A 22,016-nucleotide genomic window follows, 5' to 3' on the forward strand; every position below is an offset into this window, starting at 1 on the left:
TCCCAGTGATTGTTGTGACACATGATGTCACAAGAAATCAGGTGACAACTGCAGCCAATGAGAAGCTGCAGCGTCATGTTCCTGACGCAAGGCATCATTGCACTGAGGATGTAAGTGCTGATGCCAGGAGAACGAGCCGTGATGCTGCAGCTTCTCATTGGCTACATCAGTCATCTCATTTCCTTTGACATCATCTGTCACAAGGGAGGGGTAAGTATGGTTCACTTTATTAATTTAATACAGGGATCTCACTGAAGCGGGGGTCTCCAGTAACCAGGCAACCCCTATAAGACTTCAAATTTCTGTGCATAACAACCGAGCCATTTTTCTTTACTCACCATAAACCAGCTGTACTTTATTATGTTATCTTCATATCAGTAGAAAACCAAATTTTAAACTGCACACAGAAGCAACAAACAGTTACAGGAAATAGACCGGTGAAGCCGGGGACGTTTGCTAGTAAGAATATATTTTAAAAACCTCACAAGCAACAACTCATCTAGAAAGTGAAAGAAAAGCATGCATATTTACATTGGCATTGTTGATTCCTTCACAGTCAGGAGACAAAAAGCCGGAGTAGGGGATCCTCTGCAAAGTTCTGTTGGGTGAAGCTCTGTTGGGTGGCCGCACTGCTGCATAGGGTGAGTCAGTCCTAACTCTTGTACGTATGACCTGTTGTGGTGGTTGTAATTCTCTCCTCTCGGTACATTGAGGAGTTGTATGTGTTTCCATTCAGATTGTGACATTCCGGCACCATGGCGTCTGGCACAGGAGCATTGTGGACTGTTAAACAGCTGAGGTCGGAATTAATAGAAGCTTTGGAAGAAGATGTAGACGGGTTGTTGGATGAAATGGACTCTCTACACCCTATCTCTCTACACCCTAATATCCAGAAGGATGAAGACCCGAGAGCCCGGACTGAAAAGTTAGTGGACCTTCTGATTCAAAGTGGAGAATCGGCCTGTGAAAAGTTCCTCAATCACATGGAGAACATGGTTCTTAGATTTCCAGCATTGTCTACTTTGTCCCAGTTCTTCAAGAAATGTGAGTAGCCTCTTAGTGTGAAAACAGATATAATGTGAGACATATAAATATATGGCACCGATCAGCCACAATATTACAACCACTTATTGGTTACTAGTTAAAAAGCATACACCCCTTTTTTGATATATCAACAAAAAGAGTCTGTTTGAATTAGTTTGAGAAAATTTGGTGAAGATGGTCTGATGTGTATAATGGGTAATTCCCATGGAGTGCTGCTTGCATTTAGGTATCATAGAAAAGTTAATGGGATTTAGAGAGGTTGAGGGAAAGGTGAGAAGGTAGAGAAGATGTAGGTTTTTCTTTTTGTGTGTGTCTACATATTTTTCTTTTTGTTGGGGATGGGGGGGAGGATTATGATTTGCTTAACCCATTAGTGATGAAGCCTGTTTGCAACTTAATGACTAACTAGTTTTCCAGTGTCTTTCATTGTCATATACTTGGAGCCATAACATTCTTCTCTGCTCGGCACGATGCTGGTGACACCAAGTTTATACAGTTTTTTATGTTTTGCTATTTTTGAACACATTTTTCTTTTTAGGGCAAAGTCAGATGAGTGTTTTTGCCTGTGTTTTTGCCTGTGCCTATGTACACAAAAAAGCGCATCTGCTAGAACCATTGGTTCCCTATGATGTGTTCACATGTCCATCTTTTACAGGCACAAAATACTCGCACCTGCAAAAGATAGGCTATCCGTGCGCCAGGAAGGTACATGCTGCGCATAAAGAATCCCTTCGGGCAGTCCCCTCATCACTGAATACTGTCACAGTGTTCAGTGATGATGGGACTTCCCTTGGGGACGAAAGAATCCCCTGCCACAGCTATGGTAGAGGATCACAATGTTCTCCCATCGCTTTCAATGAGGCCAGCACTGCAGCTGCCCCATTGAAATCAATGGGATGCCGGCAACCCCTGCAGTGATTTTTGGGAAGGGCTTGAAATATAAGCCCGTCCTTGAAAATCATCCCTAGCTTCAGTAAAAAAATTTAAAAAAATACATACATCACCTCTCCGCGGGGTTCGGCACATCTTCTCACTGGTTCCTCTGCACTCTTCTGAAGTACTTTCTCCTGGACGGGAATTTTGAAATCCCCACCTCCAGACAGTGCTGAGCCTGATTAGCTGAGCGCTGAGCCAATCACAGGCAGTGCTCAGCCATTTATTGAATGACAGCTGAGCGCTGCCTGTGATTTAAAAAAAAATAAAATTTTTTACAGCAGCTACGAATGATTTTCAGGGAAGGCCTTATATTTCAAGCCCTTCTCCGAAAATCACTGTGGGGGGTTGCCTGAATTCCATTGCAAGATTAACAAAATCTGCAATTCTGGCATGTTTTTTATTTTACTTTTTAACATCGTATACCTGCAGTATAAATAATATGATGAAATGAAAAAAGTTAAGTACCATGTTATGATATGATAAATTAATGCCATAGATCAGTTCAATTATGTCAGTACCAAGTATATATGTATGTAATATATATATTGGGGCAACCCGGGGATCATTCACTCACATCACAGGTAGACACTAGAGATGAGCGAACACCAAAATGTTCGGGTGCTCGTTATTCGGAACGAACTTCCCGCGATGTTCGAGGGTTCGTTTCGAACAACGAACCCCATTGAAGTCAATGGGCGACCAGAGCATTTTTGTATTTCGCCGATGCTCGCTAAGGTTTTCATGTGTGAAAATCTGGGCAATTCAAGAAAGTGATGGGAATGACACAGAAACGGATAGGGCAGGCGAGGGGCTACATGTTGGGCTGCATCTCAAGTTCACAGGTCCCACTATTAAGCCACAATACCGGCAAGAGTGGGCCCCCCCCCCTCCCAACAACTTTTACTTCTGAAAAGCCCTCATTAGCATGGCATACCTTTGCTAAGCACCACACTAGCTACAACAAAGCACAATCACTGCCTGGATGACACTCCGCTGCCACTTCTCCTGGGTTACATGCTGACCAACCGCCCCCCCTCCCCCCCACAGCGCACACCAAAGTGTCCCTGCGCAGCCTTCAGCTGCCCTCATGCCACACCACCCTCATGTCTATTTAGAAGTGCGTCTGCCATGAGGAGGAACCGCAGGCACACACTGCAGAGGGTTGGCACGGCTAGGCAGCGACCCTCTTTAAAAGTGGCGGGTCGATAGCCCACAATGCTGTACAGAAGCAATGAGAAATAGAATCCTGTGCCACCGCCATCAGGAGCTGCACACGTAGGCATAGCAATGGGGAACCTATGTGCCACACACTATTCATTCTGTCAAGGTGTCTGCATGCCCCAGTTAGACCGGGCTTTTTAATTCATAGACACAGGCAGGTACAACTCCCTATTGTGAAGTCCCTGTGGACCGACAGCATGGGTGGGTGCCAGGAAGCCACCGGCGGTACATAGAAATATCCCATTGCATTGCCCAACACAGCTGAGGTAGTAATGTCGTGCGTAATACAGGTGGGCTTCGGCCCACACTGCATGCCCCAGTCAGACTGGGGTTCTTTAGAAGTGGACACATGTAGGTTAAACTCCCTGTGGACCCACTGCCTGGGTGGGTGCCAGGAAGCCACCGGCGGTACATAGAAATATCCCATTGCATTGCCCAACACAGCTGAGGTAGTAATGTCGTGCGTAATACAGGTGGGCTTCGGCCCACACTGCATGCCCCAGTCTGACTGGGGTTCTTTACAAGTGTACAGATGTGTTAAAAACTCCGTGTGCACCTACAGCATGGGTGGCTCCCTGGAACCCACCGGCGGTACACAAAAATATCCCATTGCATTGCCCAACACAGCTGAGGTAGTAATGTCGTGCATAATGCAGGTGGGCTTCGGCCCACACTGCATGCCCCAGTCAGACTGGGGTTCTTTACAAGTGTACAGATGTGTTAAAAACTCCGTGTGCACCTACAGCATGGGTGGCTCCCTGGAACCCACCGGCGGTACACAAAAATATCCCATTGCATTGCCCAACACAGCTGAGGTAATGTCAGCTGGAATGCAGGTGGGCTAAAAATTAATTTGATTACACTGTAGGCGAGGGCCCACAAAAATTGCTGTATGAACAGTACTAATGTACATCCCAAAAATTGGCCATGGCCAGCCAAGAGGGCAGGTGAAACCCATTAATCGCTTTGGTTAATGTGGCTTAAGTGGTAACTAGGCCTGGAGGCAGCCCAGTGTAACGAAAAATTGGTTCAAGTTACAGTTCCAACGCTTTTAAGCGCATTGAAACTTATAAAAATTGTTCAGAAAAATTATTTGAGTGAGCCTTGTGGCCCTAAGAAAAATTGCCCGTTCAGCGTGATTACGTGAGGTTTCAGGAGGAGGAGCAGGAGGAGGAGGAGGAATATTATACACAGATTGATGAAGCGAAAATGTCCCTGTTTTTGATGGGTATACAGAACGATGCTTCCATCCGCGGGTGCAGCCTACGTATTGCTTACGTATCGCTGCTGTCCGCTGGTGGAGAACAGAAGTCTGGGGAAATCCAGCCTTTGTTCATCTTGATGAGTGTTAGCCTGTCGGCACTGTCGGTTGACAAGCGGCTACGCTTATCTGTGATGATTCCCCCAGCCGCACTAAACACCCTCTCCGACAAGACGCTAGCCGCAGGACAAGCAAGCACCTCCAGGGCATACAGCGCTAGTTCAGGCCACGTGTCCAGCTTCGACACCCAGTAGTTGTAGGGGGCAGAGGCGTCACCAAGGATGGTCGTGCGATCCGCTACGTACTCCCTCACCATCCTTTTACAGTGCTCCCGCCGACTCAGCCGTGACTGGGGAGCGGTGACACAGTCTTGGTGGGGAGCCATAAAGCTGGCCAGGCCCTTAAAGACTGTTGCACTGCCTGGGATGTACATGCTGCTCGATCTACGCACATCCCCTGCTACCTTGCCCTCGGTACTGCGCCTTCTGCCACTAGCGCTGTCGGCTGGGAATTTTACCATCAGCTTGTCCGCAAGGGTCCTGTGGTATAGCAACACTCTCGAACCCCTTTCCTCTTCGGGAATCAGAGTGGGCAGGTTCTCCTTATACCGTGGATCGAGCAGTGTGTACACCCAGTAATCCGTCGTGGCCAGAATGCGTGCAACGCGAGGGTCACGAGAAAGGCATCCTAACATGAAGTCAGCCATGTGTGCCAGGGTACCTGTACGCAACACATGGCTGTCTTCACTAGGAAGATCACTTTCAGGATCCTCCTCCTCCTCCTCCTCCTCCTCAGGCCATACACGCTGAAAGGATGACAGGCAATCAGCCGGTGTACCGTCAGCAGCGGCCCAAGCTGTCTCTTCCCCCTCCTCCTCATCCTCCTCATGCTCCTCCTCCTCCTCCTGTACGCGCTGAGAAATAGACAGGAGGGTGCCCTGACTATCCAGCGGCATACTGTCTTCCCCCGCCCCCGTTTCCGAGCGCAAAGCAGCTGCCTTTATGGTTTGCAGGGAATTTCTCAAGATGCATAGCAGAGGAATGGTGACGCTAATGATTGTAGCATCGCCGCTCACCACCTGGGTAGACTCCTCAAAATTACCAAGGACATGGCAGATGTCTGCCAACCAGGCCCACTCTTCTGAAAGGAATTGAGGAGGCTGGTCCCACTGCGCCGCCCATGTTGGAGTTGGTATTCGACTATAGCTCTACGTTGTTCATAGAGCCTGGCCAACATGTGGAGCGTAGAGTTCCACCGTGTGGGCACGTCGCACAGCAGTCGGTGCACTGGCAGCTTAAAGTGATGTTGCAGGGTGCGCAGAGTGGCAGCGTCCGTGTGGGACTTGCGAAAATGTGCGCAGAGCCGGCGCGCCTTTACGAGCAGGTCTGACAAGCGTGGGTAGCTTTTCAGAAAGCGCTGAACCACCAAATTAAAGACGTGGGCCAGGCATGGCACATGCGTGAGGCTGCCGAGCTGCAGAGCCGCCACCAGGTTACGGCCGTTGTCACACACGACCATGCCCGGTTGGAGGCTCAGCGGCGCAAGCCAGCGGTCGGTCTGCTGTGTCAGACCCTGCAGCAGTTCGTGGGCCGTGTGCCTCTTATCGCCTAAGCTGAGTAGTTTCAGCACGGCCTGCTGACGCTTGCCCACCGCTGTGCTGCCACACCGCGCGACACCGACTACTGGCGACATGCTGCTGCTAACACATCTTGATTGCGAGACAGAGGAGGAGGAGGAGGAGGGTGCTTTAGTGGAGGAAGCATACACCTCCGCAGATACCACCACCGAGCTGGGGCCCGCAATTCTGGGGGTGGGTAGGACGTGAGCGGTCCCAGGCTCTGACTCTGTCCCAGCCTCCACTAAATTCACCCAATGTGCCGTCAGGGAGATGTAGTGGCCCTGCCCGCCTGTGCTTGTCCACGTGTCCGTAGTTAAGTGGACCGTGGCAGTAACCGCGTTGGTGAGGGCGCGTACAATGTTGCGGGAGACGTGGTCGTGCAGGGCTGGGACGGCACATCGGGAAAAGTAGTGGCGACTGGGAACTGAGTAGCGCGGGGCCGCCGCCTCCATGATACTTTTGAAGGACTCCGTTTCCACAACCCTATACGGCAGCATCTCAAGGCTGATGAATTTTGCTATGCGGACGGTTAACGTTTGAGCGTGCGGGTGCGTGGCGGCGTAAGTAGTAATACGTAGATATAACTCGTCAAACTGAAAAGTGACAGGTACCACGCCCCCTGTCACTTTCCGCCCCTTATGTTGCTGTGTCAGCTGTGCTCCTTCTGGTGTATAACAGTGTATAACTCGTCAAAATCAGCCTAAGTTATTATGCCGTCCCTTTCGTTCAGTGAAACTTAGATTTCTGTCCCTTATCTTAATGCGGTATCTGCTTCCCTTCTGGAAGCTGGGAGCTGAACTTTCGTTCAGTGAAACTTAGCATGGGGTAGCAGAATTGTCAGGTACCTGTCACTTTCCGCCCCTTATGTTGCTGTGTCAGCTGTGCTCCTTCTGGTTCAGTCTAAGTTGTTATACCGTCCCTTTCGTTCAGTGAAACTTAGATTTCTGTCCCTTATCTTAATGCGGTATCTGCTTCCCTTCTGGAAGCTGGGAGCTGAACTTTCGTTCAGTGAAACTTAGCATGGGATAGCAGAATTGTCAGGTACTTGTTACTTTCCGCCCCGTATGTTGCTGTGTCAGCTGTGCTCCTTCTGGTGTATAACAGTGTATAACTCGTCAAAATCAGCCTAAGTTATTATACCGTCCCTTTCGTTCAGTGAAACTTAGATTTCTGCCCCTTATCTTAATGCGGTATCAGCTTCCCTTCTGGAAGCTGGGAGCTGAACTTTCGTTCAGTGAAACTTAGCATGGGATAGCAGAATTGTCAGTCCTATGACGTGTCAATCATGATATACTCTGCGGAGCAGAGTATATTCTGAATATGTCCGGATTTATCTACATCCGAAGCCTATTACGATTATGTCCGGCTTTACCTACAGCTGATATTGAGTATATTATGAGACTTTATCTACAGTCTCTTATTTCATGAAGTTATCTATCTCCATACATCCCCAGCCTTTTAGCCTCCCCCACCTTTTTTTGTTTTCACAACAAGAGAGAGAGAACGCAGGAGACTGATGCAAAGTTTTAAAAAGCTTTATTGAGTACACGTGCGAATACATAAATGAAAAAAAAGTTATAGAAATAATATATATAATTATTACACAATGAACTTTAACACGGATATAGTCGCATTTTTTACAGTGATTTACAAATTTAACCAAGCAGTTTGAAGCATTGGTAGAGTCCTCTTTTTAGGCAGCAAGGTGGCCTGTGTCCCACTTGGCGGTGTGGAAGGATAAGGGAGATCCCTTTCGTTCAGTGAAACTTAGATTTCTGTCCCTTATCTTAATGCGGTATCTGCTTCCCTTCTGGAAGCTGGGAGCTGAACTTTCGTTCAGTGAAACTTAGCATGGGATAGCAGAATTGTCAGGTACTTGTTACTTTCCGCCCCGTATGTTGCTGTGTCAGCTGTGCTCCTTCTGGTGTATAACAGTGTATAACTCGTCAAAATCAGCCTAAGTTATTATGCCGTCCCTTTCGTTCAGTGAAACTTAGATTTCTGTCCCTTATCTTAATGCGGTATCTGCTTCCCTTCTGGAAGCTGGGAGATGAACTTTCGTTCAGTGAAACTTAGCATGGGGTAGCAGAATTGTCAGGTACCTGTCACTTTCCGCCCCTTATGTTGCTGTGTCAGCTGTGCTCCTTCTGGTTCAGTCTAAGTTGTTATACCGTCCCTTTCGTTCAGTGAAACTTAGATTTCTGTCCCTTATCTTAATGCGGTATCTGCTTCCCTTCTGGAAGCTGGGAGCTGAACTTTCGTTCAGTGAAACTTAGCATGGGATAGCAGAATTGTCAGGTACTTGTTACTTTCCGCCCCGTATGTTGCTGTGTCAGCTGTGCTCCTTCTGGTGTATAACAGTGTATAACTCGTCAAAATCAGCCTAAGTTATTATACCGTCCCTTTCGTTCAGTGAAACTTAGATTTCTGCCCCTTATCTTAATGCGGTATCAGCTTCCCTTCTGGAAGCTGGGAGCTGAACTTTCGTTCAGTGAAACTTAGCATGGGATAGCAGAATTGTCAGTCCTATGACGTGTCAATCATGATATACTCTGCGGAGCAGAGTATATTCTGAATATGTCCGGATTTATCTACATCCGAAGCCTATTACGATTATGTCCGGCTTTACCTACAGCTGATATTGAGTATATTATGAGACTTTATCTACAGTCTCTTATTTCATGAAGTTATCTATCTCCATACATCCCCAGCCTTTTAGCCTCCCCCACCTTTTTTTGTTTTCACAACAAGAGAGAGAGAACGCAGGAGACTGATGCAAAGTTTTAAAAAGCTTTATTGAGTACACGTGCGAATACATAAATGAAAAAAAAGTTATAGAAATAATATATATAATTATTACACAATGAACTTTAACACGGATATAGTCGCATTTTTTACAGTGATTTACAAATTTAACCAAGCAGTTTGAAGCATTGGTAGAGTCCTCTTTTTAGGCAGCAAGGTGGCCTGTGTCCCACTTGGCGGTGTGGAAGGATAAGGGAGGCTTTTCCTCTGCAGGGTAGCGTGTGGGGAATCGACGTTCAGGTCCATTTTCAGCGCCTGGAGAATTTCTCTAGTGCCGTGGCTGCCAATGACCGTAGAAGGCATATTAATCTCGGCCATCGATCGCATAAAAGCGTCCCAACCCAGAGGGTGATTTTTCTTGGTAGCGCTATGGCTCTGCGTAGCATGACGGATCAGGTCCAATATGTTGGACCCTTGAACGGGTTGCCCTTTGTATACGAACTCCTCTTTAGCATTCCACGCTGTAATATCGCCATTCTGCGATAACCTGTTTAGCAAAAGTTCTGCATTTTTTCTGAAACGGGGATTGACATGATTTACAATTTCATGAACAGCATTTCTATTAACAGGTTCGGCATTTGACAATTGCTGATGACCAGTATCACTCGGAGTTACAATGTTTAACGTTGTTAGCTCTTTTGCAGCCTGTTTAGCATGAACCAAGTATCTTTGTAAAACAGCGGTGTATTTTTTAATTTTCACATCATCCGGTAGGTCGCTACGCTGTAAAACTGAGTTAATCTCGTCATCAAGGCGATGAATAGCAGCCTGTCGTATGTCAGGGGTTGTAGGAACACTTTGCCTTATTTTGTTCAGTTCGTGTTTAGGAACCAAATACATTTTCTCCGCATGCTCCATTATCGGTTGGCAAGTAGACTCGTAATTATCGGTATTGCAAAACCCAAGAGTGAACCTATAAAACCGCCGGCCTGATTGACTATACGCCTCTTTTTCTTTACGGTCAGGGTTTTATCACCCAAACGTCTTATAGCGCTGCGCCATTTTTTTAACGCGCTTCTTTGGCGTTCTTTTAGGGGTATACGACCTTTTAAAATGTTTAAAGCGATCTCCGCTATGGCTGTAACTAAATCATTGCTAGCGTTGCGTTAAATAGATTTTCTGACGTTGGGTTTAGCTTTCACCAGCCTTTTTAAGAGACTCCAATTACGACGGATTCTCTCAGACATCTTCTCACCAGAATGCACGGGGGATAAAATAGGGTGCAAGACGGTGTACTCACTTTTTAGAGGTGATTTTTTTGTGAATATACACAGCTGGTAAGGCTGGTGGAAACAAGCCCGTTCTCAAGCGCAGCTCCTCCGGCGTATTACCCCTTAAATCTACCAGCAAATACCCATAAGGCTCGCGTGTCGCATCCTCAAAGGCTTCTAAGAAGAAGCGCGTCTTTCCGGGGTACATCTGTCTCGCTAGTGTGACAATTTGCAATACATCACGAGGGGATCTGAAGAGAATCAAATACTTTGCATTTAAATTTATCGTTCGGCTTTTCTTACCTTGACAGAACACATTCTGCACAAGATATAAAATGCTGAGATTTCTGTGATGTACATACTTGGTAAATGCTTTTTCTATTTCGCTGTTTTCACTAGCGATCTCCATAAGATCATCAACAACGGTCAAATTTACCTTGTCGGGCGGAAATAAGTCATCATCTATAAATGTCTTCGGAAGGCCCTCGATAAATCTGATGATAGGGAAAGAAGCAGACAGTTCATCATACAGTTTTTGCCAGCAGGAGTAATACCACACAATGTTTTGGGGCTTGTGTGATATATGTGTTTCGGCATTATGTAACAACTGCTTTACAAAGTAACTTTTCCCAGAGTTAGAGGGTCCGGCTAAAATACACGAGAAGGGGTGTTGCAAACGTGTATCCATTATTTCAGCGCTAATAACCGAGATGTTATATTGTAAATTCGTCTAATAATCGCCTCCTCACTCGGTTTTGCACTTTGTGTAGCGCACCTGCGCCAGAGACCCGATGCTTCTTATTTCTTACAAAGCCTGGTCAGGAAAAGAAGCAGACGAGTCATGATACAGATTCAGCCAACATACATAAATTCAAACGATATTACAGGAACTGAATAGAATGTGTCAGACGTCCGTCTGACATATGAGCTAATAGCCGAAAGGCAATGTCGTAAAATCATCTAACAAGTATCTCTTTGTGTAAACGCATCTTTGTGTTTTGCGCAACGGCCTTGTTTCAATATCCCAGTATTTCTTATTTCTCACAATCCCAGGCTGTTCTATGTGAATAGATTTCTGCGTTTCAGGGGAGGAATTGTGCTGATAATCCAAAACTAGATCTTTTAGGCTGTCAAAATTTACATGTTGCGTGTTAGCAACGTTTAGAGTTATGCCTTTAACTTTTAAGACGGTTTTACCCGTGTTCAGCTTGTAGCCGTAGGTTTTAGGCCCCGCAGACACAAACTCTGTGATGTATGTGTCATCGGGTATCTCGCTGGTTAGCTCACCCAGGTAATCGCCTAACGGCGGATTCCACTCGCCTTCTCGATGCACAAAAATGACCGAGTCTGTGTCGTGATAAAGACACCTCTCCTGCAGTCGGTCCAGAATAGAGTACAATTCTAGTCTGGCGTAAGCGGTTGTGAAACAAGCTATAAAGATGTTTGTGTTTTTGTTGATTTTGTGATGTTCTTTTGTGTATTTCCAGGTGATGTTGGCTGTCTCGTCATCAATAAAATTCAAACCTGAAATCTCATAGTAGGGGAGAAACACGTACTCAAAAAGCTCGTTGGGATTAGTCACGATGCTGGTACACGGAAGGTCAGGTTTCTGGGCAAATTTACCCCACAAGGAGTTAAGGAAAAGTTTGGAGATTTGCCTTTTAGCGGAATTCACAACCACATTGTCAGGCTGTAATTGCACACCTTCTTTTTCAAGAAAGGCGGCGATGTATTCGCTTTTCTTGACATCATCCGTACACCAGCTTGGGTAACCAGAGGCCTCCTGTTTGTCCCTAAGATGTAACTTAATGTAGGGTGCAAACAGATCATCCGAGGTTCTAGGAAAATGCCAGATTTCGTAGATGTGTACTATCCTGTACCCTTTCTCTACGGCCATCTCTAGCTCTATCGTACACCAAGTACCGACAATAGCGCGGTCCTCCTCACTGTGTGTGCAGGGTTCTACCTGTGTGTTTAGAGCGCATCTGTAACAGAGGGGGAACATCAACTTCTTGTTCATTTTCACAGGCAATACCGGGAAAAATAAATCTCTGGGCGGATATACTTTAACTTTTGCAAGGCCAAAGTAATTTTTGATGTAACCAAAATCTTTATAAATGATCTCAGGGTGTCCTACAGGATATGTTTTTGTTTTGTTGACAAAGGGGTACAGACTGGTGAAATCGTAGTAATTTATCATCTCCCCAGCAGCCTGCTTGTGATAGAGCTTTATGGCGTTAGTTCTCCCGCCATAGAGTGCATCAGGCGGTTCTAGCGGAACTGGGAACTGCATTTTGAGAAGAAATGATTGAAGCTGTGGTTCCTTTTCAACCATTTCCTTCCACTCATGCTCCCACAAGACGCGCACTGTAAAACCGCATTGTTGTAAGAAACGTTTCTTGGCTAGAAAAGTGTGATACAGCTGGCTGTATGTGGTCTTAGTGAGTTTGTTTACATCCTTTTCATTGTAACAAGAGGGGCATCCGTGAAAATGACACCCCTCAAATTCAAAAGCGACGTGCTGACCGTTAACAAACGCATAGCCGTCCAAAAAATAGCGGCCCACCTGTTTTTCACCTCCTCTCAGAGCGTGTTGAATGTCAATGTTTTCTGTGTGAGACACGTATATGAGCCACTGAATAGCGGGTGTCGAGTAACGTTTTTTTGTTTTGTGATAATTATCAGCAGGTACAATGGCTATAGTGTCTTTTGGAAGGAATTTAAACATGTACATAGCCATACACACAGATGCCAGAGTGATGAGCTGAAAAGGATCAACACATATCGTCGTCGGAACCTTTTTGCGCCGCTCCGTACAGTATTTTAAAACAGTCTTTTTAGTCATTTCCATGACTCGATCTCTGAAAAGTTCGCATGCTTGTCTCAAAACAGCAACATCTTTTTTGCAATAATTCTTTAGCTCTGCTTTAAAATCAAAAACAACATCTTTTTGCGACTCATACCATTCCATAAACTCCTTTTTCTCATCAGACATCATGTATTCTACCCCATAATATTTAACACCAGGTAGGGGTTGTCACCCTCTGGGGTGGACCACCTTCATGCATGCTTTGGCTGAGATTAATATGCCTTCTACGGTCATTGTTGACCCCCGACTACGAGAGGACCTGGATGAATTAAAAATGGATTATTTGATCACTGCTTTGGCCGCTCTGAAATTGTAAGAAAAAAGATACTTTTACTTCATACATGCATTATTTGATGAAAAAGGAGCCTTGCTGGCTGAGGACTCTGTACATTGCAGTTATAATATTTTATGTATTCGCACGTGTACTCAATAAAGCTTTTTAAAACTTTGCATCAGTCTCCTGCGTTCTCTCTCTCTTGTTGTGAAAACAAAAAAAGGTGGGGGGGGGGGGGGGGGGGGCTAAAAGGCTGGGGATGTATGGAGATAGATAACTTCATGAAATAAGAGACTGTAGATAAAGTCTCATAATATACTCAATATCAGCTGTAGGTAAAGCCGGACATAATCGTAATAGGCTTCGGATGTAGATAAATCCGGACATATTCAGAATATACTCTGCTCCGCAGAGTATATCATGATTGACACGTCATAGGACTGACAATTCTGCTATCCCATGCTAAGTTTCACTGAACGAAAGTTCAGCTCCCAGCTTCCAGAAGGGAAGCTGATACCGCATTAAGATAAGGGGCAGAAATCTAAGTTTCACTGAACGAAAGGGACGGTATAATAACTTAGGCTGATTTTGACGAGTTATACACTGTTATACACCAGAAGGAGCACAGCTGACACAGCAACATACGGGGCGGAAAGTAACAAGTACCTGACAATTCTGCTATCCCATGCTAAGTTTCACTGAACGAAAGTTCAGCTCCCAGCTTCCAGAAGGGAAGCAGATACCGCATTAAGATAAGGGACAGAAATCTAAGTTTCACTGAACGAAAGGGACGGTATAACAACTTAGACTGAACCAGAAGGAGCACAGCTGACACAGCAACATAAGGGGCGGAAAGTGACAGGTACCTGACAATTCTGCTACCCCATGCTAAGTTTCACTGAACGAAAGTTCAGCTCCCAGCTTCCAGAAGGGAAGCAGATACCGCATTAAGATAAGGGACAGAAATCTAAGTTTCACTGAACGAAAGGGACGGCATAATAACTTAGGCTGATTTTGACGAGTTATACACTGTTATACACCAGAAGGAGCACAGCTGACACAGCAACATAAGGGGCGGAAAGTGACAGGGGGCGTGGTACCTGTCACTTTTCAGTTTGACGAGTTATATCTACGTATTACTACTTGCAACCTTTGTCGCGCAAAGCTCAGCCGGGGAGCCAACACCAACAGCCTCACCACCACCACCATGCGCAGACATATGATGGCCAAGCACCCCACAAGGTGGGACGAAGGCCGTTCAGCGCCTCCGGTTTGCACCCCTGCCTCTCCCCCTGTGCCCCAACCTGCCACTGAGATGCAACCCCCCTCTCAGGACACAGGCACTACCGCCTCATGGCCTGCACCCACACCCTCATCTCCGCTGTCCTCGGCCCCATCCAGCAGTGTAGTTCAGCGCACTGTCCAGCCGTCGCTTGCGCAACTGTTGGAGCGCAAGCGCAAGTACGCCAGTAGTAATACGTAGATATAACTCGTCAAACTGAAAAGTGACAGGTACCACGCCCCCTGTCACTTTCCGCCCCTTATGTTGCTGTGTCAGCTGTGCTCCTTCTGGTGTATAACAGTGTATAACTCGTCAAAATCAGCCTAAGTTATTATGCCGTCCCTTTCGTTCAGTGAAACTTAGATTTCTGTCCCTTATCTTAATGCGGTATCTGCTTCCCTTCTGGAAGCTGGGAGCTGAACTTTCGTTCAGTGAAACTTAGCATGGGGTAGCAGAATTGTCAGGTACCTGTCACTTTCCGCCCCTTATGTTGCTGTGTCAGCTGTGCTCCTTCTGGTTCAGTCTAAGTTGTTATACCGTCCCTTTCGTTCAGTGAAACTTAGATTTCTGTCCCTTATCTTAATTGGACTTTTGAAAAGCTGGACTTTCTTTAGATTTATTACCCTAAACCAGTATGGATTCTAGAAGCTCTGAAGACATTTTACGCAGAAGATATTTTAATCCCACAAAGCCTGGCTCATTCGGTGGAATTGATAAGCTATGCAAGCATATTAATGGTGTGAAACGCCGACGTGTTGCCCAGTGGCTAACAGCGCAAAATACTTACAGTCTTCATAGAGCGGCCAGAAAGAAATTTGTAAGAAATAAAATAATTGTATCAGATATCGACTATCAGTGGCAGGCTGACCTCGTAAGCTTAATACAATATTCTAAAGAAAACAATGGCTTAAAATATATTTTAACAGTTATAGATGCGCTATCAAAATATGCGTGGTGCGTAGGTTTATCAGACAAATCAGGAAGCAGTGTCGCGAAAGCCTTCGAGCTGATATTTGAAAATGATGGCCGTGTCCCCCAAAAACTTCATACAGACCTCGGAAGGGAATTTGTGAACCGCCCCATGAAACAGCTTTGTAGTTCCTACAGTATACATCATTTCTATACGACTAACTCCGTAAAGGCCGCATTGATTGAACGTTTTAACCGGACTTTAAAAACACGAATGTGGCGATACCTCACACAGCGTAACACTTTTCGTTATATCGACATATTAACTGATCTTGTATTCAGTTATAACCGAACTTATCATCGTACTATTCAGTGCCGTCCAGTGGATGTAACGAAAAATAACTCTTTAAGAATATGGCGAAATGTCTACAGCGATATTCTGAACTCGAGGCATGACAACCCTTCATTAAATATTGGAGATCATGTACGAATTTCTCAATATAAAGGAACATTTGCGAAAGGTTATGAGCAATCATTCACGGATGAAATTTTTGTAGTCAAATCTATTAATACGCGGTTTCAAAAACCACTCTATAAACTAGCCGACCTGAGCGGTGATCCTATAGAGGGAACATTTTATAAAGAGGAGATACAGCGCGTACCGGCTGACGCTAACCGTATTTACAGAATTGAAAAAATACTGAAGAAAAGACGGCGACGCGGTACTACGCATTATTTTGTAAAGTGGCTCGGATACCCTTCAAAATTTAACAGCTGGATCACTGAAAATCAGTTGACGACCGCATAGATCATGGAGTCTGGCTCGTTTTATATAACTCTCCCTAGTAACGCGTCCTCTAAAATTTACCCTGAAAACACAATTTCTACTTATACTACGAAATTGGCTAAGCCTGTTCATCTCTCGGGACCTTATGAAGTGGCATTAACGGAGATACAGTACCCCCATACGTGGGACACGCTTGATCCGTACGAAGGCAACTTTTTCATCGCTAAACAGGGGGGGTATCTTTAACGAGTATTATATGAAGCCTGGATTTTATTCTAACATTGCGGATTTGGTAAGAGCCATCAATGAACGAATTGAAGTCTTGAAGATAACAAACGACGTATTTAAACTGCGTTATGACGCTGTGAGAAGAATTGTCACAGTTTCCGATTCGCCAACCATACAGTTTGCCCCGGGACATAAGTTGTCGGTTCTGTTAGGCCTGCCAGAATATAGCGAAGCATCTGCCGGTACTATACCTGAAAGACGAAAACAATACGCCGATATAAACGCAGGATTTTATACATTATTTATTTACTCAGATATTGTTCAGCATCAGATTGTGGGAGATAGCTATGTCCAATTATTAAAAAACGTTGAAATCAGCGGTAAAAATGCCGATATTGTCACGTTGCACTACGTCCGCCCGGATTACATACCCTTGTGCAAACATCATTTTGACTCTATCACAATTACAATTTTATCCGATCAGGGCAGTCCTGTTAAATTCAAGTACGGAAAAAGCTTAGTACGATTACACTTTAGGCCGCGCAACGAATCGTCACGTTAAAATGCTGTCTCAGAGGTTGTATGGCGACCCCCAAGTGTACGTGAATTATTACGTGGCTCAGTCGGGTCGTGGCCTGGAAAGCTTCCGGGGTGATGAGTATATGTATGGGGCGGGGCTTGCTGGATTGTTCCGTGGGCTTTTTAGAAGAGCCGTTCCTCTTTTCAGAAAAGGCCTAGAATTAGTAAAACCGCATGTAAAGACGGCTGTCAAAAACATCGCTAAAGACGCAGTCACAACTATCTCCACAGCTGTTATGGATCGGATCAATCAGCCCCAGCAAGCTCAAAGCGGTTCAGGCCTTGTTTATGTCACCAAAAATACTCGTAAAAGAAAAAGGCGTCTCGCAATGCCCCCGATGCTCATGGATAAGAGCGCTTTGCGTAAAAGACGACGACGTCAGAAACAGGTTAGACGCTCAGCGGACGACATCTTCTAACTCTCCAACATGGCTTTCATACACGACGGGTCCATAGAATGCACCAAATCTGAATTGGATATTTTCGCCATACCGCCCACACAAACGAGTATTGAAAAATCGCTATTTGTTGAAGTACAGCCTATAGCGGCACTCACCGAGAACGCACCATTGGAATTCTTCATATCGGGCAGCGGTGAATATTATTATGACTTAAATAATACCCTCCTACATCTAACCTGCCGTATAGTTAAACAAGATAACTCGGACATCCCAGACGGCGCTCGCGTTGCATTTATTAATTATCCTATAGCGACGCTTTTCAACCAAGTGGACATCACGCTGGGGGATCGTATTATCTCGCAATCAGATAATCTTTATAGCTATAGAGCGTATATTGAAACTATTTTGAATTATGGTTCTCAAGCGCTGGCATCACAGCTTACGGCTGGACTGTTCTACAAAGACACGTCTGGTCATCATCATGATAGGACTCTTGATGGCCCCAACTTAGGCTTCATCAAAAGAGCCCAGGCCTCACGCCGTTCTAAATCTGTGGAACTTTTGGGGCCTATTTATGGGGATATATTTAACCAGCCAAAGCTCATATTAAATGGATTGGATCTTAAGGTTAAAATGACTAGAAATAAAGACTCTTTCTGCCTGATGTCTTCCGATCCCGAGCCGTATAAAGTTCAAATCACGCGAGCGTCCCTGTTCATAAAACGCGTGCAAGTGTCACCGGCTGTCAGAATAGGTCACAGCCAAGCACTTCTTTCATCCACGGCTAAATATGGACTAGAAAGAGCCTGCCTAAAAGTCTATAGCGTGCCTGCAGGGGCCCGAATTACGAACCATGAAAATCTGTTCCTCGGGCAGATTCCTAAAACAGTGATATTAGGATTTGTCGATAATGAGGCCTTTAGCGGATCGTATCAGAAGAATCCTATCTGCTTTAATCATTACGACATCAATTTTGCTTCTCTGTATCTGGACGGACAACAGATACCCGCCAGGCCTTTTCAGCCTAATTTCGATGCCGAATTAGCCATTAGAGAGTACATGGCTCTTGTGCATATTTCCGGAAAGGACAAATCAGACAGCGCGATCGCTATTGACCGAGAAGAATACATTCGCGGTTATACATTTTTTTCTTTTGATCTTTCTCCGGATCAGGAACCAGGATTACACTACTCCCTCATTAAAACGGGGAACCTGCGGGCAGAAATCAGATTTGCCATCCCTACGCCGCACACTATAAACATGATAGTGTACGCCCTCAACCCAGCTATTCTGGAGATAAACCACAGAAGAGAAGTCCTGTATGATCACAACTAATCATGAACACTCTACAGATTACAAATCTTCTCAAGGCAGATCCTTATACCGATCAGCTATTTGCGGGTGTATATCCCTGTGACTTCTTACCCCGTGATGTTGTATCTCAAAAACCGGCCGCCTATGTTGTAAACACAGACGATTCCAGCCATCCAGGTCGTCACTGGGTACTAATTATCTTGTGTGATGATGAGAAAGCCCTATTTTTTGATAGTTACGGTTTACCACCAACAAGTGAGCTATTTCCAAAGGCGTTTATAAACTTTTTAAACCGGAATTGTCGCACATACATATATCAAGATAATCAGTTACAAGATACGCTTAGCGCTTATTGTGGCCATTACTGCGTGTTTGTACTTTACCAAATTGCTAGGGGAGTTTCTTATAAAAAAGTATTGGATTGTTTCAGTGACAAATTTAAATCAAATGATGTATTTGTGGCAGCGTTTGTAAAGTATAATATACCACGCATAAACTACGGCTGTAGATTGAATTGTACATATAGCCAGGGCTGTTGCCCCTTAGGTCCTTGAGTGGTTATTTTTCAGAAAGCGGCTAATCACGCCCTGTGGGCGTCGCTTTTCGCTGGCTTCCAGCGCAGTAAGAATATGTCAGCCTGCTTCGCAACTCTGACGAGCTCACAACTACTAAGCCATGATGTATGAAGCTATGGACACCGCACCGCGAAAGGCGGATAAAGAGCGCCACGATGCTGATGTGGCTGTTATTTTACAGCGAAGTGATTTGACCCCAGGATTCAAGCATGGCGCTGTGCTTTTGCTACACAGACTCACGCTGAACAGGAAAGTTATAGCGTGGAACACTAAAGGGGAGTTCGTCTACAAAGAAAACGCTATCAGAGGGTCCAGTATCCAGAGTTTGATCCGTCATGCTACGCAAAACCACAGTACTACCAAGAAAAGTCACCCTCTGGGGTGGACCACCTTCATGCATGCTTTGGCTGAGATTAATATGCCTTCTACGGTCATTGTTGACCCCCGACTACGAGAGGACCTGGATGAATTAAAAATGGATTATTTGATCACTGCTTTGGCCGCTCTGAAATTGTAAGAAAAAAGATACTTTTACTTCATACATGCATTATTTGATGAAAAAGGAGCCTTGCTGGCTGAGGACTCTGTACATTGCAGTTATAATATTTTATGTATTCGCACGTGTACTCAATAAAGCTTTTTAAAACTTTGCATCAGTCTCCTGCGTTCTCTCTCTCTTGTTGTGAAAACAAAAAAAGGTGGGGGGGGGGGGGGGCTAAAAGGCTGGGGATGTATGGAGATAGATAACTTCATGAAATAAGAGACTGTAGATAAAGTCTCATAATATACTCAATATCAGCTGTAGGTAAAGCCGGACATAATCGTAATAGGCTTCGGATGTAGATAAATCCGGACATATTCAGAATATACTCTGCTCCGCAGAGTATATCATGATTGACACGTCATAGGACTGACAATTCTGCTATCCCATGCTAAGTTTCACTGAACGAAAGTTCAGCTCCCAGCTTCCAGAAGGGAAGCTGATACCGCATTAAGATAAGGGGCAGAAATCTAAGTTTCACTGAACGAAAGGGACGGTATAATAACTTAGGCTGATTTTGACGAGTTATACACTGTTATACACCAGAAGGAGCACAGCTGACACAGCAACATACGGGGCGGAAAGTAACAAGTACCTGACAATTCTGCTATCCCATGCTAAGTTTCACTGAACGAAAGTTCAGCTCCCAGCTTCCAGAAGGGAAGCAGATACCGCATTAAGATAAGGGACAGAAATCTAAGTTTCACTGAACGAAAGGGACGGTATAACAACTTAGACTGAACCAGAAGGAGCACAGCTGACACAGCAACATAAGGGGCGGAAAGTGACAGGTACCTGACAATTCTGCTACCCCATGCTAAGTTTCACTGAACGAAAGTTCAGCTCCCAGCTTCCAGAAGGGAAGCAGATACCGCATTAAGATAAGGGACAGAAATCTAAGTTTCACTGAACGAAAGGGACGGCATAATAACTTAGGCTGATTTTGACGAGTTATACACTGTTATACACCAGAAGGAGCACAGCTGACACAGCAACATAAGGGGCGGAAAGTGACAGGGGGCGTGGTACCTGTCACTTTTCAGTTTGACGAGTTATATCTACGTATTACTACTGTTGCACACCACTGTTCGTCGGTCGTCAGGCGTCTCTGTGAAAAACTGCCAGACCTTAGAGCACCTCGGCCTCTGCAGGGTGGCATGGCGCGAGGGCGCGCTTTGGGAAACACTTGGTGGATTATTCGGTCTGGCCCTGCCTCTACCCCTGGCCACCGCACTGCCTCTTGCAACCTGCCCTGCTGATGCCCTTGACTCCCCCTCTGAAGACCTGTCCTCCTGAGTAAGCGTTGCACACCAGGTGGGGTCAGTCACCTCATCGTCCTGCTGCTCTTCCTCCGAATCCTCTGTGTGCTGCTCCCTCGGACTTACTGCCCTTACTACTACCTCACTGCAAGACAACTGTGTCTGATCGTCATCGTCCTCCTCACCCACAGAAAGTTGTTGAGACAGTTGGCGGAAGTCCCCAGCCTCTTCTCCCGGACCCCGGGAACTTTCGAATGGTTGGGCATCAGTGACGATAAACTCCTCTGGTGGGAGAGGAACCGCTGCTGCCCAATCTAAGCAGGGGCCCGAGAACAGTTCCTGGGAGTGTTCCCGCTCCTGAGCAGGTGTTATTGTAGTGGAGTGAGGAGGCTGGGAGGAAGGAGGAGCAGCAGACAGAGGATTCGGATTGGCAGCAGTGGACGGCGCAGAACTGCGGGTAGACGATAGGTTGCTCGAAGCACTTTCTGCCATCCAGGACAGGACCTGCTCACACTGCTCATTTTCTAATAACCGTCTCCCGCGTGGACCCATTAATTGGGCGATGAATGTGGGGACACCAGAAACGTGCCTCTCTCCTAATCGCGCAGCAGTCGGCTGCGACACACCTGGATCAGGAGCTTGGCCTGTGCCCACACCCTGACTTGGCCCTCCGCGTCCTCGGCCGCGTCCACGTCCTCTAGGCCTACCCCTACCCCTCAGCATGCTGTATTACCAGTGATTTGATTTCACAGGCAGCTAATAAATTGGCGCAAGACTGCAGGCCAAATATAATTTTTTCCCTTTTTTGAAAACGAAAGGCCCCACTGCCTCTAGTGAATGAATAATCTAAGTTTAATAACTGTGCTGTTTTCCTGCTAATGTGTCACAGAACGTGAGGGTAG

General features: G+C 45.7%; 1 protein-coding gene across 1 annotated transcript in view; it reads left to right on the forward strand.

The window, feature by feature from the left end:
* Window positions 1-810: 810 nt before the first annotated feature.
* The window catches only part of LOC136577189 (interferon-induced very large GTPase 1-like), a 32,852-nt gene continuing 11,646 nt past the window's right edge, over window positions 811-22,016 (forward strand). The window contains exon 1 of the mRNA XM_066576985.1: window positions 811-1,044. Coding sequence (XP_066433082.1) covers window positions 852-1,044 — 193 coding nt within the window. The 5' untranslated portion in view covers window positions 811-851. The remainder of the gene's footprint in view (window positions 1,045-22,016) is intronic.

Source organism: Eleutherodactylus coqui, chromosome 8, assembly GCF_035609145.1.
Source record: "Eleutherodactylus coqui strain aEleCoq1 chromosome 8, aEleCoq1.hap1, whole genome shotgun sequence".
Lineage (NCBI taxonomy): Eukaryota > Metazoa > Chordata > Amphibia > Anura > Eleutherodactylidae > Eleutherodactylus > Eleutherodactylus coqui.